Source organism: Cornus florida, unplaced genomic scaffold (genome assembly GCF_030987335.1).
Source record: "Cornus florida cultivar Cherokee Brave unplaced genomic scaffold, ASM3098733v1 CherokeeBrave_3.0.0_Hap2_Chr03, whole genome shotgun sequence".
Taxonomy (NCBI): Eukaryota; Viridiplantae; Streptophyta; class Magnoliopsida; order Cornales; family Cornaceae; genus Cornus; species Cornus florida.
In genome coordinates this window covers 70,564,989-70,589,785 of record NW_026775573.1, presented here as the reverse complement: position 1 = coordinate 70,589,785, position 24,797 = coordinate 70,564,989, and the positions used below count along the sequence as shown (strand labels likewise).

At 37.1% G+C, this 24,797-nt stretch overlaps 1 protein-coding gene and 1 pseudogene across 4 annotated transcripts in view; one reads left to right on the top strand and one right to left on the bottom strand.

Moving 5' to 3' along the window:
* LOC132300745 (uncharacterized) overlaps positions 1–13,175 on the bottom strand; it is a 30,455-nt gene extending 17,280 nt beyond the window's left edge. For 2 of the 4 annotated variants that reach the window (XR_009480552.1, XM_059797961.1), the window contains exons 1-5: positions 12,779–13,173; positions 12,492–12,645; positions 11,762–11,916; positions 9,648–9,830; positions 5,536–5,611 (exon numbers count right to left, since the gene is read on the bottom strand). Coding sequence is in view for 3 of the 4 variants with exons in the window: in XM_059797961.1 (XP_059653944.1) it covers positions 5,536–5,611; positions 9,648–9,830; positions 11,762–11,916; positions 12,492–12,645; positions 12,779–13,039 (829 nt within the window). In the remaining variant the exon portion in view is untranslated. Of the gene's footprint in view, positions 1–5,535; positions 5,612–9,647; positions 9,831–11,761; positions 11,917–12,491; positions 12,646–12,778 lie in introns of all 4 variants that reach the window. The other 2 variants (XM_059797962.1, XM_059797963.1) reach the window with 2 other exon arrangements.
* A 5,182-nt stretch (positions 13,176–18,357) lies between these two features.
* Positions 18,358–18,456, top strand: LOC132301903 (small nucleolar RNA R71; annotated as a pseudogene).
* Positions 18,457–24,797: the final 6,341 nt, after the last annotated feature.

The window sequence follows — 24,797 nt, the reverse complement described above, 5'->3', positions numbered from 1 at the left end:
ATGATAGAGACGATAAGTATCATGTAAATAGATGGTTCTAACCTCTTCATGTTAATGCTGACAAAAGTCACGGATAAGAACAACAGGTGCAATGCTAAGTCAACAACTAAATCAACTGGGGCAATAATGTGAATGCAAATGATGGTTTGGGATGTGAACAACAGTACGATTCTCTTCCCTTTTTATCAAAATTTGCAGTGAAATTATCACAAACTTTTCTAGGATTAGCAAAAGTTAAATTTACCCATCACGTCCTAATGAGTTCTAGGTGTCATTTTAAATCTTTGTTCTTCTTCCTCTTCTTTTTCTTGTTCTCCTTGTTCTTCTTTCTCTAGTTTTTTCTACACTTTTCAATTGCAACCAGATCCTGAATCTACTCTTTTCAACCCTAAGAACCTTTCTTTAAAAACCCAATCATATTATCCATCAAATTTCAACCCGATTGTGGGTTAATATATGAGAGAATTAAATTACATGTAAACAGAAAAACAAATATTGTGATAAGTACAAATTGGAGCTATCGTGTGTGTGTGTGTGTGAGAGAGAGAGAGAGAGAGAGAGAAGGGAGAGAGAGTATCAAAATTGAATGGTTTCATCATGAATTCGCTGCATCAAAATTTAGTGGTTTCATCATCAATTCAATAACTCACCTAAAAGAATATATAACATGATGACCTAATCCCAAAATGTTCCAAGAAGAAGAAGAAGATGTTCCAAGTCTATATAATCAAAGATTATAAGAAGAAGAAGAACACAGCATTGAAACCACTATTATTTTTTTTTTTTTTTTGATAAGTAAGAAATTTATAAAAAGCGCTCAAAAGGGGAGCGCATCCCAAGGGAACAAAAACGGGCCAAAACAGCCATTACACTTTTAAAGAGGCCAAAAAATCAACTATATCATCTAAAGATCTATAATCTCTACCTGAGACCCAACAAAAAAGAGTGGAAACAATAGAGAACTTAAGAAAAGAAATAGGCCTCTCCTTCCCCTCAAAATATCTCTTATTCCTCTCAAGCCAAATACACCACCACACACAGAGGAGTAGCCCTCCAAGCATCACGAACATGGCCCCCCACAAAACACCCTCTCCAAGCCTCGATCAAGTCTCTGGCGAAGTGAGGCATGACCCATTGGAACCCAAACAAGCCAAGCATCAAATCCCAACAATCCTTGGCCATGGGGCAATGCAAAAGAAGATGGTCCACTGTCTCCTCGTCCCTAAGACACATGTAACACCGATTGACTACCACCTGATTTTTCCTTCTCAAATTATCCTGAGTTAAAATTTTGTCCAACACAGAAGTCCAAGTAAAGAAGGACACTTTAAGAGGAGCGTTAGAACGCCAAACCGACTTCCACGGGAAGGGCCCTCCAGGCTCCACAGAAAGACACCTGAAGAAGGACCGCACATCAAAACTACCCTGAGCACTGGGAACCCAAATCCAACCATCAGACTCACCAACCGTGACTCCTTGCCGATACAACAACTCTAACAAACGAATGGCATCCCCAATCTCCCAATCCTGAAAGAGACGCCTGAACCGAACATCCCACACCAGTCTCCCGCTATCAAGATGATAACAGTCAACTATCATGGCCTGCCTATTCGAAGCAATCCTAAACAGCCGTGAAAAAGCGAGAGCAAGAGAAATATCTCCACACCAAACATCCTCCCAGAAACTGATCATCCCGCCAACCCTGAATCTAAAACGGACATTCAAGGAGAAATCAAACCAACCCGTCCGAATGCATTTCCAGACCCCCACACCCCTCGGACCACGCACCTCAAGAGAACACTACCCTCCTCTGCTCTCCCCAAACCTACTAACAACAACCCTCCTCCAAAGCCAATGCCTTTCCACTCCAAACCTCCACAACCATTTTCCAAGGAGAGCTTAATTGAAAGGCACCAATCTACGAAGCCCCAACCCACCATTACGAATAGGCCTGCAAACATGCTCCCACCGAACCAAAAGAAACTTAAACTCCTCCCCTTTACCCCCCATAGAAAATTACGCTGCAAGCGCTCAATTCTCTCAACCACAGAGACGGGAATCTGGAAAAGCGAAATAAAATAAGTAGGAAGGCAAGAGAGGGTACTCTTAATTTGAGTGACCCACCCCCCCTTGGAAAGATACTGCTTCTTCCAGCCCGCAAGCCTCCTCTCAAATCTATCCACAACTGGATCCCAAACTCCCACACACCTCGAAAAAGCTCCCAAAGGCAAACATAAATAAGAGATAGGAAAAAAGCCAGTGCGACAACCAAGAATACTAGCAAACAAGCCGATCTCAGGAAACTCCCCAACTGGCACCAAAACACTCTTGCCAACATTCACCTTCAGGCCGGAAACCACTTGGAACTAGATCAAGACACATCTCAAATACCTGAGCTGGGACTCCTCCACATCACATAACACGAGCGTATCATCAGCAAACATCAAGTGAGAGATCTCTAACTGGCTAGCAGCATCTCGACCCACCCAGAACCTTCTTAAAAAGCCTAACTCAACAGCCCTCCTCATCAACCTACTCAGAGCCTCCATCACAAAGAGGAACAAGAATGGGGAAAGTGGGTCACCCTGCCTCAAGCCCCTCAAACTGGAGAAAAAACCGGTCGGAGCTCCATTCACAAGAATTGAGAACCGAGCACTAGAAATACAAAAATGAATCCATTTCCTTCATCTCACTCCAAACCTCATCCTCTCCAATAGGTAGAGAAGGAAACTCCAACTTACATGGTCATACGCCTTCTCAATATTCAGCTTACACAGAACACCTGGAACCCCACTATTCAATCTGGAGTCCACACACTCACTAGCAATAAGAACCGAGTCAAGAATCTGACAGCCTCCCACAAAGGCATTCTGAGAATCAGAAATCACACCATCCATCACTTTCCTCAAACGAAGAGCAAGGACTTTGGCAATCAACTCCCCTTTAACCAACTCCCAGCACTCCAAAAGGAAAGACATAGTAAACCCATCAAGACCTGGGGCTTTATCCCCATTACAGCTCTTCAAAACAGACAAGACTTCCTCTTCAGAAAAAGGCTCTTCCAAGCCCGCACACTCTCACAAGAAATGGTGTCGAACTGAAGCCCCTCAAGCAGAGGTCTCCACATAGCAACCTCTGTGAACAACTCTGCATAATACTCAGCAATAACTTTGCACACATCCTCCTCCTTAACCAGAGTCAACTCATGCACCCGAATCCTCCCAATATGATTGCCTCTTCGATGGGCATTGGCCAATCTATGGAAAAACTTCGTGTTTTTGTCGCCCTCCTTAAGCCACAAGGCTCGAGATTTCTGCCTCCATGAAATCTCCTCCATGATAGCAATCTCAGCAAACTCCGCCTGACACTTCGCCCTCCTTTCCTTCAAATTGTCCGCCAAAACCCCTTGACCCTCCATCCTGTCAATATCAGCAATCTCAGAAAAAACCCGATTCTTCCTCCAAACAAGATTCCCGAACACCTCTTTATTCCAGATCTTAATGCTTTCCTTGAGAAGACGCAATCTCCCTGCAAGAATATAACTAGGGGTGCCACCCACTCCAAACCTATCCCACCAGCCTCGGACCCGATTCCGAAAACCTTTAGCACGAAGCCACATATTCTCGAACCTGAAAGGAGATCTACGTCTACACAACCCACCACAGTCCAGCATCAACGGGACATGGTCAGAAATAGGGGGAGCCAAAGTAGCCTGAGTAGCATCAGAGAACGTCTCCTTCCAGTCACCTAACAAAAGGAATCTATCAAACCGAGATAGGGTACGAGGAGAACGACCACTAGACCACGTAAAAGGACCTCCCTCCAAAGGAAGAGTAAGCAACGTTAAAGTTACCACCAATACACCAAGGTAACAACCATCGTCTTCGGACATCCCCCAGCTCCTCCCAAAGAAGAGTAGGCAACAAATCCTCCGAAGGCCTGTAAACTCCTGTGAAGACCCAATGCAAACCATTCTCAATGAGAGAGAACACACAAGAAACAGAGAACCTCCCAAGCCGAGAGTCCACCAATGACACCTATCTGTTGTCCCACATAACAAGGATACCACCCGAAGTGCTAGAAGCATCCAAAACGCACCACTCCACAAATCTACCACCCCAAAGGCTTCTCACAATCCAATCCGTCATCGAAGCAATCTTAGATTCCTGAAGACACACCATATGACCTCCCCTTTTCGAATCACAGACTTGATCACTTTCCTTCGCACCGGGTCATTAAGGCCCCGGACATTCCAACACAAAAATTTTAACTTCATAGGGAAACAGTAGCTAAATCCGTCCCTCCCCTCCTCCCACCATCCGTCACCCAGGGAAACAGTAGACAAAATTTTTAACTTGAAAATTCTTATATATTCAATGGTATGGATAGACCTAATCCCAACAAGTTCCAAGTCTCAGCCGTGACCAAGACATGATGACCAAGTCCATGTCATGACTGGGATTTGGGCTAATACAATAATTTGACAAGATAAAATAATATAGCAATACAGGAATTGTCCAAGATGACAATTGTTGTGTCTAGATATAATGATCAACTGAATAAGACCAAGCTGACTTGTTGAAACAGCCTGAGATAACCCGAGATGAACCAAACCTTTAAAATTAGGAAACTGAAACTCACTTTTTGCTGTATGAACACCACCAGGGGGTTTTGGCACTTTTTCCTAACATCTCATTCAGAAAAATAAGGCCTTGAACTTCTATGTTGGACCTACTAAAAGTAATTATGAAAAATTACAGATTGGGGATGCAAATTAAGAGATATGGACAATGGTGATTGTTAGCGAACCCAAGCAATAATCACGATACACAAAAGAAAAGTAAACACACCAAACAAAGAATATAAAGATTTATATGTGGTTCAGCAAAGTCTATGTCCACGTTGGAGATCCAGCGAAAGTTTTTACTATGTGTAAAATCGAAGATTACAAGTTTCAACCCCTCCCTCTCTTTCTATACGATTTTCAGTATCTCTCGACAATTTTCACTCCAAACCCTAAGCGCCCTTATATATTGGGCTACAAGAGAGTACTAATTAGGGTCCACGACCCACAAGCAAAACAGATCAGAAAATTTCCTCGGAGGCATCCAGCAGGTCATCGGGTCACAACGCAACCTGGCACCAAATTTGGGCCACAACATCACAGTGATAAACCATCTGTTACCATTTAGACTATCTAGTGTTTTTGTTTGTTTTTTCTCATTATTTCATATTTATTAATGGTAATCCAATAGATTTGAACCCTGTTTATGTCACATATTGTTGCTTCTCACCCAAGAACAAGACAAAATGCTGATATCAAGTCATCCCTGCGCCAGCCAAGACCTTGAACAAGGGTGATTCCCATTTTACATATTTTGAAGAGCCAATCCTGTCTTGTTCTCCAATCCATCAGCATTTCTTATTACGAGTATCCTATCATTGTTGTCAAATATACTTCAAAAAACTTAGAAATCACTGTAAAACAAAAGAAATTTATTGTTTTAAGTTCCAACACTTTATACATGAACTTACCGTCAACATGATCACGATGGTGATGGGTAACAAAGACGACTAACTTTCTTGGCAAAGCAGCAACTATGTCCTTAAGCTGATGAAGCAAATGTCAGTACAATGAAATGATATTAGAAATTCATGGCAAAGATTAATACTTTCAACAATTTAAGTCTAGGTTAAGACTGATTAAATCGTCAAAATCTAATGAAGAATGCACGTCCAAAGACTACAAGAACAGAAAATTTCAAGCCACTGTCCAGCAACATGGGCGACAGGGCAGATCCATATGCAGGCAAGGCGTCAGGTAAGACTAGTGACAATGACATAATTTAGAGAAGGAGAAAAGGTGTCCACCAATTGCATTACTCTAGAAAGAGAATCGATTGACAGGGAACTTTTTCTCCTCCTCACTCCCATTCTCTCTCAGCAATATACAAATAACATATTCCTTAATATACTTTTTATAGTAAGGACCTGCACCCAAGGCTCTGATTGAAAGTTGCACAAGGTCTAGGATCTAAACCTAGAGGGGATGAATGGGTCACATAGAACAGACAACCAAAATTAACTACTTTTTGGATTTTAAAATCAAGTTACCACAATGTTAAATTATATTCATATCATGGCATAAAAATCAATCAATCCATGCAGTAATAAGCAGATAAAGCAATATTGCAATGGATGACGAGATTTTTACACACAAACTCCAAGGGGAAAGCCGCAAGACCTAGTAAAAACAAACAAAAATCCACTATGAGAAAGAGATTACAACTGGGTTGACACTTGACAGTTCCAAAAACCTAGAACCTCTAGTTACCTCCTGGCACAAGTGATGCCAAACCTTCTCCCTAAACTCTCCAGGCCATTCTTCTGCTCGTCAACAGCCTTCGCTCCTCACGAAGTTGCTTCCCCTTTAGTGATTTTGGTCCCAGACACCGTTTGGATTGAATGCAATGTTAAACTTTTCAATTGAGTTATGTAGCAGCAATTGTCAACACACAATTGAGAAACACAAACCAAAACTAAGTACGATGAATGTAAAGAAAAATAATAAGATGCTCTCTCTATATATAGTTATATACTACATTTGTGTATTGTATTATGCCCTAGCATCGTGTGTGTATATATATATATATATATATATATATATTTATATATAGGCAAAACAGTAGTATAGAGAAAATATTGTTGGTATACCATCCTGGAAACTGTGTTCCCGAAAACCTCAATTGATCGAAATTTCCACTGACCGATAGAATACTCCAGTGGGCCTCGATCGAACCCTTGATCAATCGAAGTCTATTGCAGTGTAAACTTAGAAAATTTTCTCAAGACGAAAGCTTCCAAAAACTCTTTTAAGGCATGCTTTGAAAGACTTAGGGAACCAAATAAGATAAAATCATGAAAACTTGGAAACCCTAATTATGCATGCATGAACCCTAATCTTTGGTGAGTACATTAATGTGTTAAATTACCTTTTTACCCTTGTAGGTGAAGAATTACCCTTGAAAGTAGCTTCAATTTCCTACTTCGACCTTGAGTAGGAGGTAGTCAAGTAACTCTGACTAGTTTTTAATCTAAACTAGAAAGTGAAAACACTCGAGAAAAAACAAGGCCGTGATCTAGACCTAGAGGGGAGGTGAATAGGTCTTAGTCACTAACTTGACCGATTTTAGCTAATTTTTACTCTTAACTAATATAACGGAAATTCAAAAATAAACTACCGAAAAAGCATGTACATTGGATCATTTATCATGTTTGAAAGCATATAAAAACTTGTAAAGTAAACATGAAAAAAATAATAATAATAAAATAAAATAAAAATCCACAGGACTTAGTTCAGGCAAATCAAATCCACTATGAGAAACAAATTTGTTAGGTTATATGACTTGGGATGGCAAAATTGTGATCAGAATTTAGAGTCTGTATTTTTATGTTACTTGTGTCTAGTTAGTTAAATAAGTTATAGAACCTTGTTTAAGGGCAGATCCAGAATTTCAAGAAGGGCAAAAAGGTAACTACGCCTTGAATCTGGACGCTCACCAAATTAGAGTTTATCCATACAGCAATTTCCGTTTCATTGTTTTCTTGATTTATTCTTCGAAGTCCTTTTTGCAATGCATTAAAAGTGTTTTTGGAAAAAAAAAAAATCAAATCCAAATTAAATTTGGACAGCAGACTTCAATCTGTCGAGGCATGAATCAAAGTCATATTGTTTCCTTTTCTAAATGAAACACCTACAAACCATATTGTTTTGGACTCTAACCTCTATATAATGACATCAGTAGCTCAGAAGACCAATGCACACTAGAGAATTTACAAGCAGAACACAATAGAGCCTGCTAGAGCTTTCAAACATTTGATTTATCCTATTATGTGTATTATAATAATCTCTTGATTGCTATAGTTTTGTGTTTTTGCATCAGTCATCATATATCTAGCATGTTAGTCGATTGTTCAGTTCTTGAATACTTCTTTGTCGCGCATAAAGATCATCAACAAAAAACCTACATACATAGTTGGACGTTGCTAGCACGTAGATAAAACATCCATGGAGAAACAAATCGCGTGAGAAGCGGATTTGTCGATGGATAAATGGCTGGAAGATCTGGAGTTGGTCTTTAAGTCTGAACTGGGAGGGACTAAGGATTTTGGGGTTAGTCTAGTAATTTAGCCAGTAACCTTCTCCTTACATAGTGGATTTTCCATATGTTGGGCTCAATCTTGTGATTTTTTCCGCTCGGAATTTCCACTAAAATTCGGTGTTCTTAAATATGATTGTTCTTCTTTACTGCTTTAATATTTCATATGGATCTACATTATGGATTGATTAGTTTATTTATCTGATAGTTAGTTTGATTCTTTAACTGCTGTAAAATCTGTTTATAATTTTAAATTAGGTTAAACTCTGCCTGCTAGTTAGTTAATTCTTAAATTGCTATTAAATTAGTTATAATTTTAAAATAGGTTAATGTTAGTTAGAGTTTGTTTCAAGACGTTAACCCACCCCCCCCCCCCCCCCCTCCTCTAGGTGTACATCACGACCTTTCACATAGGCTCATGGACATATGTAATAAAAGTAAAAAACAAAGTGACTAAGTCTATCTAACTTTTAAAAACTATCTATCTAAAAGTGAAACAGAAATACAAACTCACGCTTTAGCAATCAAACTAGACATCATAAGTCCTTTTTACCTAACAAAATAAATTCAATCTTAAAATTCAAGCCAAATTTAAATACTACTAATTATAGCACTAGATTCTTGAATGAAGGTGAAGGAACCCCAATGGGATAGCCTAGGGGTCAGGAGTTCGAATCCCCTTGGGACCACCCCAAGGAATTTTTTTCGATAATTGGCTAGTGCATGTGGGACTGGCCAATGGTGCTCTAAAAGGCCCAACACCACCATCGTCAACCAAAAAAATGAATGAAAGTAAAGGACAAGCACAGTAGTAATTGAGCTGATACCTGAGTATCTCCTAAATAATACACATATAGAATACTATTAAACCAGTTGATCCCGACCAATGGAGGGGGAAAAAAAAAAGATCTGCTATTAAACTCTTTCAAAGATTCTTCCATATTTTAATGTAACTTCATATGGTAATTCCTCTTGATATGCTCCTGTGGGCAAGTAGATCTAGTCACACAATACAAGAGCACATAAATGATATGAAAATGTCAACGAAATAAGCTTCATAACTTAGTTTTGAAATATAAATGAACTTAAATTACTTGACTTATGAATAAGTCGAACATGAAACAAATATCTTGAACTTCGAGTCAAGATAAAAATGTAAGCGGACCGCAATAATACAGTTTTGATTGCCACTATCTGATTCAGGGTTTCAATGAAAATTTAATAAATAAGAAAAACAACTCATTTCCAGGATTAGTAAAAGTTTCTGTTGCATGTCAATGGCAATCTTGTTATTCCAAGCATAATAGGCTGCATTTAAAATAATAGTAATTCTTAGAGAGGGATAGGACTACTACTCCAAGATCCATCACATGCCAAGGGTTTTTGAGGGAGTTGACTTTCCACTCTTGCTCAGGATGAATTAGAAAAGAAAATTATATTCCAAGTGATCAGAACAACATTTCAAAACTAAGAACCAATATATTATACCTCTTTGTGAAACTCAGACCGGCATCCTGGATCAATTATCAATGCCTCTCCATGAGCAACAAAGCTGCTCTGTCCACAGTCCTTAGAAACAATGTCAGGAGCAAATATAACCAAGTTTGTAGTGAAAAAGGGCTTCGCTGTTCTGCTTCCCATGGGTACAAGTTTAACACCAGGAGGGTACTCCTATAACATAAAAATATCATATTTAAGTTACACCATCTCTAACAGCTTAAGCTTTTGGAGTAGATGGTTGTTAACATGGTGTCAGAGTAGGCAATATCTTGTTTTCAAACCTCATTGTCATCCTAGTACTTAAAATTGGAACATGTGTTAGACCAAACGCAGGCCACACGTAAAGGGGCGTGTTGAAGGATTTAAATATTTAAGTTACACCCTCTCTAACAACTTAAGCTTTTGGAGTAGATGGTTGTTATTTGTTAACATTTTATGTAAATGGCAAAAATTTTAGTACTATCTGGAAACAACTCAAATTTACAATAGAAAGACTTCTAATAAGCTCTGTAACAAAATTTACAGGTTAAAATCTTGAATAACTTCTAGCTTATATTTACTTTGTTGAATTCAAGCTTTCCCTATATAGTAACATGTAAAATTAGTAGATTGTCACACAAAAGGGTCTATGCAAGTAGGATAGAATTTCGGAATCTCTCTCTTTCTCTAGGGGATGAGCCAGATTTCATGCCTGACCAATATATTTTCGTCTTCACATATTATACTTCATAGAGAGAGAGAGAGAGAGAGAGAGAGAGAGAGAGAGAGAGAGAGAGAGCAGGCCATTAAAAATCAATTTTGACTGCTAGAAGTTTCTCTTCTATCAATAATTTTAAATACTTAGTTGATGAAGGTGTCATTGCTTGGTGCACTAATTGAGGGTCGCAAATAAGACAAGCCAAGTCGAGCTTTGGTGTCAAGACCTGCCCCACACTATATAAATATTGTCCGCTTTGCACCCTCTCCATGCTCACGGTATTCAGAACGCGTCTACACTTGAAGGAGGCATCTCCCCTTATAAGTACCAGGAACTTCTCTCCCAAGAAATTTGGGATGTCACAATCATCCCCTATTGGGACCCAACGTCCTTGCTAGCTTCACTATCTTGTGCATGCTCCCCCATATTTTGGCTGGGGTTTGTGCGTGAGGCTTGTGCAAAGCGGACAATATCTACACAGTGTGGGGCGGGTCTTGACAAACGGTATCAAAGCCAATTCCAAACCAAATATGGGGAGTGTGAACAAGCCAGTGAGGATACTGGTCTCAAAAGGGGGTGATAGTGGCATCCCACATCACTTAGGGAGAGAAGTTCCTAACACTTATAAGGGAGGATACCTCCTACCCGTTTAGAAATATTTTGAAAACCGTTAGCATGGAGTTGGTACAATGTAGACAATATCTACACGGCGCGGGGTGGTCTTGCCATTTGACTTGTTCAAGCTCGAGCTTGGGTCAAAGCTCATATATGAGTGTGGCTCGGCTCAAACATTACTCTTTGAACTCAGCTTGGCTCATTTAATCATTTTTTAGCTTGAACTCGAGCTTGAGACTAAGATTGATCATTACAAATTTTGATTATAAATCCAAATGATCCCTAATAAACGAGCCATATTCACAAGCTTTAACAAATATGTTCACAAAAACCTATTAATGAACATGTCCGTGAGTCTAACAAGCCAAGCCATAAGTTGTTCAGCTTGACTTGTGTGTTAGACAAGCTCAAAAAACAAGCTAACATGACCCATTTGTTCAATAAATGAGCTTGAGCCAAGCTGTAATCAAGTTGAGCCTGAATTACTCATGTACAACTAGGTTCATTTCCGATCCATGCAATAGTAATTGCTCAGGCTATAAAGCGCAATAATGTGGGCGATTTAAAAGCAGCCACTTTATGCAAATAATGTCAAAGTTTAGGCTTGTAACCACTTTGACCCTCCCAGCACCTTCAACTATCAGTGACTAGAACCCCATATTAACAGAGATGCACTAGGTAATGATCCTTGACTTTCTTGATGGCTAATCTTGGCAAAATCTCCTCTCTTGCTTCTATATAAAGTACGTGCACTCCATCAAGTAAACTACACTCAGTAAAGACAGCAAACCTGGAAATGCAAGGTTGGTGGGATTCTCCACTTTGGAGATAGGATTGAGTCAGTTAGAAGACCAATGACAGCCAAAGGTCCCACACGGTCACTACTCGGTTTCACATCGAGAAGCCAATTTAAGCAACTTTGGATAGACATCCATTTGCACATCGCTGCATATGCATTTTCAGCATTAGTAGCATGTTAGTAATTAAAGATAGTAAATGATAATAACAATTAGGATGCAGATGAGATTGAAAGACATGTTTATATTCACAATAAGAAAATACAGTGAGAAAATATTTTCATCAAATTAAATCAGATGAAAACAAGATGATTATCGTACATAAAATTTCACCAATGGAACCAAAAAAAATAAAGTACTTGACTGCAAGTTGTTTCATATGACATTATCTTCTATTGACAATCCAGTTTTAATCACCTGCTTGGCCTTTTGTTTCACAGGAGTCTAGACTCCAGACCAAGGTTATTACCACCTGAGCAAATTAAAGTTGATTTGTTTTTAAGTGATGCTACATATTTTGATCCACACCCCCTCCTATCTCAGTCTCGATTGGCATTAATTTCATAACCATCCATATGAAATCGGTTTAGACTGCGAAGTCACTTACAGTTATTTCTCTAATCAAACCCCTTCTCCACAACCCATAGAAAAAACAGAGTGTAGATGGAAGATTAAAGAAAAACCAATAATCCAACAACACTGGCAAAATTAACCCAAACAAACCTTGTAATTTTCCATCTTCAGTTCCCAATGTTCCAGTTATATACACAGTATGAACTGGCGATCCTGGCCCGAATTCAGGTTCCTCCACGTACTTCCAGAACTTCCAGTGTACCCCCATCCCACTGTGTCTCTCAAGACCTACTTCTGCCAAAACCTGCATTTTCAGACCATCAATTTTTATCAATGTTTGTATGATCCCAGGAAAACCCACTTCTTTGGTTATATATATATATATATATATATAACAAAATATGTAATACATATTATATAATTCAGTAACACCTTACCTTGTTGAGGGCCAAATGGATATCGAGTCGACTCAAATCAAGCTTCTCCGAGCACAAATATTGGCCGTCGACTACAATTCGAGACTGTGATTCTCCTTCCAGTATATGCAATTGTGCCCAAGGCAAGTCCCAGAGGTCGGAATCGACGTAAGAGTCGTACTCATCGTCGCCGAATTTTGGAGGCGGCGTTTGCTTCAGGAGAAGAAATTCGTCGTCGATTAAAGGGTTTTTAACGATCACTGCGAGTTTGTAGGTCGACATTTGAATTGGAAAGATAAATGTAAATAAAGGCTTTATGGGTTAAAGACGAATGGAGCTTCCAGCGTTTAGATATTTATTAGTTCACGACATGTTGAGCTAATGAGGACTGGAATCTCATCTGGTGTTGCCAACTGCCAATCTATTGCCTGCTGAGCGTGGAATTTATTTTTATTTCTTTTTCTTTTTTTATTTGTTTTTATGAGAAAGATAAAATATATAAAAGATTACAGTATAGTCTATTTTTGCACTTTAAAGATAAATAAATCCTATAAAAAAAAATTATAGGACAAAGAAGTCCCTCTTTTAAATATATTTCCCCAAATAACTACACAGTTGAAGAATAAGAGATGAAGAGTATCTCTTATTCTATTTCTATTTCTATTTCTATTTTTATTTTTTATTATGAGAAAGATAAAATATAGAAAAGATTACAGTATAGTCTATTTTTGCACTTTAAAGATAAATAAATTCTATAAAAAAAATTATAGGACAAAGAAGTCCCTCTTTTAATTCTATTTTCAAATAACAATAAATTTGAAAAATAAGAGATTAAGCATAAAGAGATTGCAGAGAAAGAAATTGAAGAGTGATGGTATATGTCATGCTTTGTAATAAGTGAAAGTTATTCTATTTTTTATAGATATTTGTTGGAAATGGATTTTTAAAGTATGGACTTAGTTGTATTTGAGATACAAAAGTAAGATTAGGTTATAATTTTCCTTGAAATATATTCCCTATAGAATTGAAATAAAGTCATGACATGAGATGAAAAGGGAGGATATCCTCATCAACAATGAAATTTTGAATGATGTGCAGCTAAAGTATGAGTGGCCGATGTTTAACAGTGTCAAAATAAGTTTTTTACAAAATTGAGATAGTAAATATTAATTAATATTATTTTTATTCAATACATTAAGAACAACTCATTTTTATATTTTAATACTTTTGATGATATTCTCTCCTTTTGAAGTTAAAAGTAAAGAGTTCAAATCTATCCATAATTATTTCGGATTCTTTGCAAAGACAAAAGATAAAATAAAAATAAATTGATAAATGAAATAATCCTAATGAATTGAAAAACTATGTCCTCTTCGTTATAAAAATCCCATTCATAAAAAATTAATATATAAATATTAACTAAATTCTCATCTTTTTACTTTGTAACCTAAAACATAATATATATTTACAAAAAGTGAGATTAAATAAAGGTATAAATTTTTAATCTATTGTTTAACATAAGAGATTTGGAAATACTTGGGTGATATTAGGGTTTCATTATCGTAGTTATTTTTTCGCACAATAATAGGGTTTAGCAAGGAAGCCGATGATCTTCGATCATGGAGGGGGACAACAATTACACCAACCCACCTGTTGGGGGCTAAAGGTTACCCATGCAGCATCTCCACCACGGACCACACGAAGGAGTTTGTTTGATAGTGATCAACAATAGTAGATGAAACAATTATCCTTGCTTTAAGGGAGTCATGATGAGGAGATTATTCATATTGCAGATGAGGATATTGCAAAAGAGGTCAATTACTAGAAGAATTCGATCGTGGGGTATTTGCTTGGAAAGGGGCCATATTTCCCTGTTTTAGGATATGTTTGATACGGTGAATTTGAAGGGGGAGGATAATATTAGTTACGAGGGAAAGGAAAGGAAAGGGAATGATAATTTTAATCTCCTATTGTGTTTGACTAATTAATGAATGCAAAAGAAAGGGAAGGATAACAATCATATTTGGAAAAAGAAAGGAAAGGAAAGTAAAGTAAAGAGAATAATTTTAATAAATTTACTATTATGCCCTTTTATATTTTAAAATATATATATATATATATATATATATATATATATATATAATATTGGCTCTTATATAATGGCCCATGGATCGGCCACCAGAAAAGGAAAAATGATTTAGGCAAATCATTCTAGCCTCCGTCTCTATTCTCGTTCCCAACTCTGAACTTGACCCCTCTTTTTCTCTCTCTCTCTGCAACTGCAAACTACTACAAGAATCAGAAGTTCAAAACCCATATATTTCAGTTTATATATTTGTCTGCAAGAATCAAAGTTCAAAACCCACAGCATCATTTCAAATTGTTCAAAAAATCAAAACCCAAGCTTCAATCGCTGGCACTCTTTCTCTCAACTCGCAAGCTTGCCCCCGTCTCTCTCTCTGCAACTGCTAACTTGTAAGTATGGTGTAATCAAAGGCAAATTTGGCATCAAGAATCACACACCATGCCTCTCATTCCCTTTCCTTTCGTTTCCTCCCATTTTTGGAAGGTTAAGAAATCTACTGTTGAAGCCTTGTGTTAACCTTCCAAAACCTTCCCTTTCCTTTCAACCATTTGAGCCAAACATAAATTTTTAATCCCCCTCCATCACCTTCCCTTCCCTTTCCTCCCTTTTCCATTGCACCAAACTGACCCTTAAGGATTTCTTGAAGAGGGTTTGGAAGAACGTAGGAGAGTTCAAACTGATCTCTCCACCAAATGGGTTCTTTTTTATTCGTTTTGATAATCAGAACGATACCAACACCGTTTTGGGGAGGTTTTATACGTATTAAGGTCGTCTAATGATATTGAAAAGGCGGAATAAGAATGCTAATCTAGTTAAAGAAGTTTTAGGTTCAATCCCTATATGGATTCGACTTTTGGATATTCTTATTCATTGTAGAAATGCAATGGCGATATTGAAGATTTGATCCAAATTCCTAAAGTTATTGTACCTTGATGATGCTATGATTGCAAGGGATTGAAGGAGCTATGTGAAGGTTATGGTAGAGGTGGAAGACTGTCGAAAGAGACACAAAGAGCTGATTTTTGCAGAAAATTTCAGATCGATGGAACAGAGCAATGATTGGATGCAGGGATGGATGTTTGATCGATTGAACCTCATTTGAGATTAATCGAACAGGGACAAAATGCCTATTTTCAGAATGAAAGTGCATGCAGACTCAATCAAAATTCCTAGCCATGTGTATGAATTCCAAAACATATCTAGACGACGTAAGAAATGAAAGATAAAACAGAAATGAGGGAGGAATAGGGTTGTAAACCCTACGAAGCCTTTACTAGTCTTTAACGTCTTTAGCAAGACGTTGAGCTCTTTTAGCCCGGATCAAACATCTTGTAATGCATCCCCTCCTTGTCGAGGCGATTAGTACTTTAAATTCCATCCAACAAACGGTTCCCTAAAGAACTTGTTGGATTAGGTTCAAAGGAATTTGTTGGTCTTTTGTCAATGTGATCTTTGGGCTTCCATGCCCTTTCAAAGCAAGATTTTGAAACATCATTTTTTGAATTCAAGGTTGAAGATGAACTTTTTAAAGTTTTGGTTTCAAGCAAAGACTCAATTCTTTCACATTCATTGTCTAGACATTTTTCTACAACATTTACTTCTTCATGCTTGTCAAATGAATTTGGGGTCGGATTGAAGATATTCAACTTCACTTTCATATGCCCAAATGAAATTTTCATTACCCCCGTCCTACAATTGATGGTGGTATTTACGGTTGCCAAGAAAGGACGACCAAGGATAACGGGAATTTGGCTCTTGGGATTTGGAACCGATTCCGTGTCAATGACAACGAAATCAACCGGGAAGAAGAATTTATCAATTTTAATCAAGACATCCTCAATGATACCCCTAGGCTTTTTGATGGATCGGTCGGCAAGTTGTAAAACCACCGACGTCGGTTCCAAGTCTTCTTAGCCTAATTTAACATATACCGAGTATGGAAGAAGATTAACACTTGCTCCTAAGTCTAGAAGAGCCCGATTAATGACATAGTCACCAATGATGCAAGAAGTAATAGGCGAACCGGGTCCTTAAACTTTGGGAGAGTGTTATGTTATAAGATTGAGCTCACTTGCTCGGTCAAGACCACTTTCCTAGGTGCTTGGCCCTTGTTCTTCCTCTTTTGGGTACAAAGATCTTTTAAGAACTTGATATAAGCCGGAATTTGCTTAATTGCATCAAAAAATGGAAGATTAATCTTCACTTGCCTAAACATTTCAATGATTTCATTGGTCTTGGTCTTTTGTTTATCAAGATAAATGGATCCTTTCAAGACATCCGGAAATGGAGCTCTTGGTTGAAAAACTTTTTCAAAACTTTTCTTTTAAACATCATCAACACAAGAATTTTTAAAATCCTTTTTTAAAGCTTTGTTCAATTCATCTTTCAAATCAATTTTGGATTCACCGATTCACTGTTCAGATCACTTTCTAACACTTTCTCATTTGAATGATCATGCATATGCAATGAAGGAAGAATATGATAAGAAACAGGATGGGTGTCAACTTTTGGTTTCATCGGTTCACTCTCTTTATTGGACACACCTACTTTGTTGTCCATAATCTTCCCACTTCTCAAAGTTGTCACCGCATTGATATGCTCAATTGTGTTCCTTTCTGATGAGGAATGAGTCTCCACAACACATTATTGCTTTGGTGGGGCATTCAAAGGTATCTTCCCCTTCTCTCTAGCATTTAAGGTACTAGCTATTTACCCTACTTGGGTTTCTAGCTTAGCATTGAGAATGAGAATGAAGCAATTGAGTGTTCGCCTCTAGAGTGCCTAGAGCGGTTAAAACTTTCTCTTCAAAGGCGGGACTCCCAGAATTTCCTTGGGAATATGATGGTTGATTAGGAAAATGAAAATTAGAAAATTGATTGCCATGTGATTGAAATGATGATGATTTAAAATCTTGGGAACCTTGGCCTTGCATTGGTGGCGGAACATACTTCCCTTGAAAACCACCTTGGGAGGGTTTGAGCCTTCCCCTTGGCTTTTCCAAGAAAAATTTGGATGGTTCCTCCAACTTGAATTGTAATAAGTGCCATAGGGATTATTCCCTTAATTAACAAATGTAGCATTGACTTGCTCATAGGGCTTACTTTGCATATGTCCATGTGGACAATTGGAAGTAGAATGCAAGACATTTGAACAAGTCATGCAAGATTCATTAGATGCACGATAATGAATATGAGTAGGGGAGGAAGATACTTGATTTGTCGAATTTTGGTTGATAAAAAATTGATCAAACCTTTGAGACAAGGATTTCATCTCGGCGTTTATGTCATTAGAGTTGTCAACTTGATACAAGTTGACATTCTTCCTTCCACTTAGGTTTCTACCATTTTTATAAGATAAGGACCCATGCATGGAATTTTCACTCATACTTTCATACAATTGCCACAAATCATTTTCATGCTTGTCAAGATAAGAACCACCCATGGATGCATCAACCATACCCTTGTTATTATCCGGTAAACTTTCAAAGAAATATTGGACTAGTTGCCACTTAGGTATGTCATTATGAGGGCACTTTCTAAGCAAATCATTAAACCTTTCCCATGCCTCATGAAACATTTCCCCATCCCCTTGAGAAAATTCTCTAATTGAAGTTCTCATGGCATTGGTCTTAGAAACCGGATAGTACTTTTTCAAGAACTTTTGTTGTATTTGTTGGCCTAAGGATTTTATCTAAAGGTCAATCTTATGTTTTGATGATTACAAACTATTAATGATGTTTATGTACTAATATTTTCATTGAGTGAAGTATAAATGATCAATCATTCAATCCTCAATGATGAGCTAGAAGTTCCATTTCAAGCGTTCCAAACACTCAAGCAATGATTTCAAAGAAGCATCAAAGTGCAAGAAATTAAAGAAGAACTCGGACTTCAAAGATCATTCAAGCTTTTCAGCAAATCTTCATCAAGCCTAGACGATCATGGTCAAGAAATGAAGAAAAGGGTAAATAGGATGGTGAGAGCTTAAGGTTTAATGTTAAAGTTTAGATGAATATATTTTGAAGCTCAAAATTATAATTTATGCATATCATTCTCATTTCATCTTTCAAAGAACATAAAATTAGCTCATTAGGTTTTTGAACACATTCATATGAGCCTTACATCATACTGGAATTCATTTTAAGTCTCCTACTGAAAGTAGAGAAGGCTCTACAAAAGTAGAGAAGGCTCCACAAATCTAGAGAAGGCTCAGAAAATTAGAGCAGGCTCCATTTCAAATAGAGACGGCTCTCAAAGCTATCTTTCAACGAAAAATGAAGTTTCCATCCAAAGAGCAGGCTCCCAAAAAGGAGAGCCGGCTCTCAAGGCTAGGGAGCCGCCTCCTCTTGTTTACAAGAGCCGGCTCCTTCTAGGGTTTTGATCTACAACGAAAACTTTTTCTTTTATTATTTTCCAACCACCTGCAACAACTATATTGACCATTGTTTATCTATAAATACAGAGGTTGGTCTGCATCAAAAATTACACTATTACAGAGAGCATTCTACCATTCTTGAAAAGTATTAAAGAAGCATTCGTTGAGCTTTCATTCCCTCTGCTTTTATTTCCTCTCTTACATTTCATTCTACTGTAGTAATTCTGAGCTTCATATATATATTCATCTTTACTATAGTTGTGAGCAGAACTGTGTACTTCTATCTTTGAGAGATTTATTGTACAATTCATTTATATTCCAAGTTATTGTAAAAGGGTTGGTGTGACCCAAAAGAAAGTCTAGGAGAAGGGTGTTCTCTTAGCAAGGAAGAGAAACAAGGTCTTGCTTCAATTGAAAGTTTGCTCTCTACCATTAAGGAGAAGCTCTAATGATTTTGGAAAGTCTCAAGGGGGACCTTGAGCCAAGGAGTAGGAGTTTCCGAACCTTGCTAAATCGTCGAGTCATAGTTTGTAATCTCTCATCTCTATCTCTTTTATACTTGTGCCATACACTGCTTGAATATTTCAGTTTATCTGTGCTTAATAGTTTGTTCGATTTAATATTTTTAAATTACAAAAAAATTGGCCCTTGACTCTATTCACCCCCCCTCTAGAGTCAATTAGTGACTAACAATTGGTATCAGAGCCTAATCTCTAGAAAAAGATCTAACCATCTTAGAGAACAACCATGGCCAATACAAATTTTCATCAAGAATGTCAATCTAATAATAGACCTCCTTGGTTTGACGGAAATGACTACAACTATTAGAAGATCAAAATGAGAGCATTCCTACGAGGTGTTGATATAGATGTCTAGAAAGCCACAGAAAAAGGAGACCATGTTCCAACCAAAATAGTAAATGGTGAAACTGTTCTAACACCTGATATTGAATGGACCCTAAATGACCGTAGGCTTATACAATGTAATGTCAAGGCTATCACTAATTTCTATTGTGCTTTAAGCAAAGACGAATTCAATAGAATTTCGGATTGTGAAACGGCCAAAGAAATTTGGGATAAACTTGAAGTTACCTATGTAGGGACTAGTCATGTAAAGGAATCCAAAATGAATATGCTTGTCCATAAATATGAACTTTTCACCATGAACAACAGAGAAACTATTAGTGAAATGTATTCTCGTTTTACTAACATTGTGAATCCTTTGAAGGCTCTTGGAAGATCATATATATCATCCGACAATGTGAGAAAAATTCTTAGGTCTTTGCCTAAAAATTGGAAAGCCAAGAAGACCGCCATCCAAGAGGCCAAGGATCTCAATACACTCCCCATAGATGAACTCATTGGCTCATTAATGGCCTATGAGTTAAAGATGAATGATAGAGATGAAGACAAAGAAGCTCAAAAGAAGGATATAGCTCTTCAAGCTACTGCCAAAGAAGTCACAATTGATAAAGCTCCTAATGATGAAGAAGAAGAAAAAGTTACTTTCATTACCAAGATCGTGAGAAGAGTTCTTCAAATGAAAAAGTTCCAAAAGAGTAACAACTTCAAAAGAAATGGTGCATCAAGTGAGCAAGGAAAAAGAGAAGCACCTACATGTTTTTATTGTGGAAAACCGGGACATTTCAAATCCGATTGCTATGCCTACAAAAATGAAAAGGAAAGGAAAAAGAAGGGCAAAGCCATGCGAGCTACATGGGAAGATGATGATTCAAATGGATCCGAAAGTGACGATGAACTCAATGAATTGGTTAATCTTTGTCTCATGGCCGATGAAGATGAGGTAAATTCTAATCATGACTCATTTGATTTAGAAACTTCGTATGATGAATTAGTTGATGCACATAATTATTTGCTAGATGCTTTTAAAGAATTACATGATGAATTAGGCAAAATGGTTCAAAAGTGTGCTAGCCTTAGAAGAGAAAAGCTTATCATCTCTCAAAACCTTGAAAAATCTCAACTTGAAAATGAAACCTTGAAAAAGGAAAAAGAATTAGCTAAAGAAGCGGCCTCAATTGAGTTAATTTCTGAAAATGAATCATTGAAAGTCATTATTGAGGATCAAGTTGAAACTTTAGCCAAATTCACAAAAGGCAAAGAGAATTTAGGCATCATTCTTGGAAAGCAACGAAATGCTTATGCTAAGGATGGGCTTGAATTTGATCCTCATAACAAAGATTCATGTTTATTGAAAATGAGAAAGCCCTTGAACAATTACTTTATTAAAAATTCCTCCTTTGGTCCAATATGTAATTATTGTAAAAAGATAGGACATAAGATCAATCATTGTCCTATTAGGCCATGTAGGACAAAAGAAGTTTGGGTTGTTAAAGGGACTTATGTGCTTCTTCTTAACTCTCATGGACCCAAAAGAATGTGGGTACCAAAAGAAGATTACTCAAATTCATTTTGTAGGTTTGCGTGAAGTCTTCATATTCATCCAAGGACAAATAGTTCCTTGATAGTGGATGCTCAAGACATATGACGGGAGATCAATCAAAATTTCGCTCTATCAAACCTCACAAAGGAGGAAATGTTACATTCGGTGACAATTCAAAAGGCAAGGTCATTGGCATTAGAACTATTGGTATCTCCTCTTCCTTATCTATTGATGACGTTTTACTTGTTAAAGGCTTAAAATACAACTTATTTAGTATTAGCTAGCTATGTGATAAAGGATATGATGTTTTGTTTAAATCGGATAAATGCATTGTCAAAAAGGATAATAATGAAGTTTTTCATGCTCTAAGAAATGGTAATGTGTACACTTTGCTTTTGTATGAATTACATAATCAAGATGTCAAGTGCTTTGTATCCTCAAATGAAAATTGTTGGTTGTGGCATAGAAGGTTAGGTCATGCTAGTATGGATTTGATTTCAAAGCTATCTAGAAATGAATTAGTCAAAGGCCTCCCAAAGACTAATTTTTCTAAAGATAAAACTTGTAGCGCATGCCAAATAGGCAAGCAAATCAAGACATCATTTAAAAGGAAAAAGGACATAACAACTACAAGGCCACTTGAATTAATTCATATGGACTTATTTGGTCCGGAGAGAATTGCTAGTCTTGGTGAAAAACTCTATGCATTTGTCATTGTTGATGATTACTCTAGATTCTCTTGGGTATTTTTCCTTACACACAAAAATGAGGCTCATGCAATCTTTGCTAAATTTTGTAAGAGAGTCGAGAACGAGAAAAAGTGTAAGATTAAGTCCATTAGAAGTGATAGAGGAAGAGAGTTCAATAACCAAGATGTAGAAATATTTTGTGATGAAAATGGATACAATCATAATCTTTCGGCTCCTATAACTCCTCAACAAAATGAAGTTGTTGAAAGAAAAAATAGGTCTCTCCAAGAAATGGCTAGGACTATGTTAAATGAACATAAATCTCCTAGAACTCTATGGGTCTAAGCCGTTAGTACCTCATGCTATGTCATAAATAGAGTAATCATTAGAAAACTTCTTAATAAGACTCCTTATGAACTTTAGAACAAAAGGAAGCCAAATATTGGATACTTTCAAGTTTTTGGGTGTAAATGCTTCGTGTTAAATGACAAAGATAGTCTAGGAAAATTTGATCCTAAATCGGATGAAGGTATTTTTCTAGGTTATTCAACTCATAGCAAAGCATTTAGAGTGTTCAACAAAAGAACACTAGTGGTTGTGGAATCTATACACGTCGTATTTGATGAATCACCATTACCCCCTCTTAGGTACTCATTGGATGATAATGAAGATGTGATTGAGATTGAAAAGAACATTGAAAATCTTGATTTAAATGATTCGTCTATTGAAGATCACTTCAAAGATGTTCCAAAAGATAGTCACTCTCATGAAGATACTCTTCCTAAGGCTTGGAAGTAAGTGTCTAATCATCCAATAAATCAAATTATTGGCGATCTATCTAAAGGAGTAAGCACTAGATCTCAAATAAGTAATGTTTACAACTATGTAGCTTTTGTTTCCCAACTTGAACCAAAGAATATTCTTGAAGCCGAAAATGATGAATCTTGGCTCTTGGCCATGCAAGAAGAACTTAATTAATTTGAAAGAAATGAAGTTTGGCATTTGATTCCAAGACCTAAAGATAAAACTGTCATTGGCACAAAGTGGGTGTTTAGAAATAAAAAGGATGAATCGGGAACAATTGTGAGAAATAAGGCAAGGCTTGTTACTCAAGGTTATAATCAAGAAGAAGGAATTGATTATGAGGAAACTTTTGCCCCAGTAGCTCGACTTGAAGCTATAAGAATGCTCCTTGCATTTGCATCTCATAAAAACTTTAAGTTATATCAAATAGATGTAAAAAGCGCTTTCTTAAATGGCTTCATTGAAGAAGAAGTATATGTTGAACAACCACCTGGCTTTGAAAGCTATAATTGTCCAAACCATGTTTTCAAATTGACAAAAGCATTGTATGGTTTGAAACAAGCTCCAAGAGCTTGGTATGAAAGACTAAGTGGTTTTTTACTTGCTAATGGGTTCATTCGAGGAAAAATTGACAATACTCTTTGTACTAAAACCATTGATTGCAACTTGTTGTTCATTCAAATTTACGTTGATGATATTATCTTTGGATCAACTAATAGTGTATTATGTGAAAAGTTTGCCTCTTATATGCAAAATAAATTTGTAATGAGCATGATGGGTGAACTAACCTTCTTCTTAGGGTTGCAAATCAAACAAACACTTGATGGTATTTTTGTTTGCCAATCTAAGTATGTTAAGGATTTGTCAAAGAAATTTGGCTTGGAGGAAGTCAAACATGCCATTACTCCAATGAGCTCTTCCTTGAAACTTGACAAAGATGGAAAGGGCATTAATGTGGATATTAAAAAATATAGAGGTATGATTGGTAGTCTCTTATATTTAACCGCAAGTAGACCGGACATCATGTTTAGTGTATACTTATGTGCTCGTTTTCAATCTTGCCCTAAAGAATCTCATCTATGTGCTGTTAAACGCATCTTTCGCTATTTAAGTTATACTATATTCTTAGGTCTTTGGTATCCTAGGCATACATCATTTGAACTTGTTGGTTACTCGGATGTTGACTTTGGAGGATGCAAAGTTGATAGAAAAAGCACTAGCGGGACTTGCCACTTCATTGGACAATCACTGGTTTCTTGGTCCTGTAAGAAACAAAACTCTGTTGCTCTATCAACGGCGGAAGCCGAGTATATTGCAGCCGGTAGTTGTTGCGCTCCAACGCTTTACATTAAGCAACAACTTGAGGACTTTGGACTTCATTTTGATCATGTTCCTATAATGTGTGATAATATAAGTGCAATTTGTATTTCAAAAAATCCGATTCAGCATTCTAGGACAAAGCATATAGAAATTAGGTACCACTTTCTTAGGGATCATGTCTCTAAGGTCAACATTGAACTTATGTTTGTCAATACGGAGAAACAATTAGCTGATATTTTTACAAAACCACTCCAAGAAGATAGGTTTTGTTTGCTTAGAAGGGAAATTGGAATATGCTCAGAAGAAGAAATACAGTAGTAAAGCAAAGTAGCAGTAGAACCAGCTCCATTCAGAAAAAGAGTCG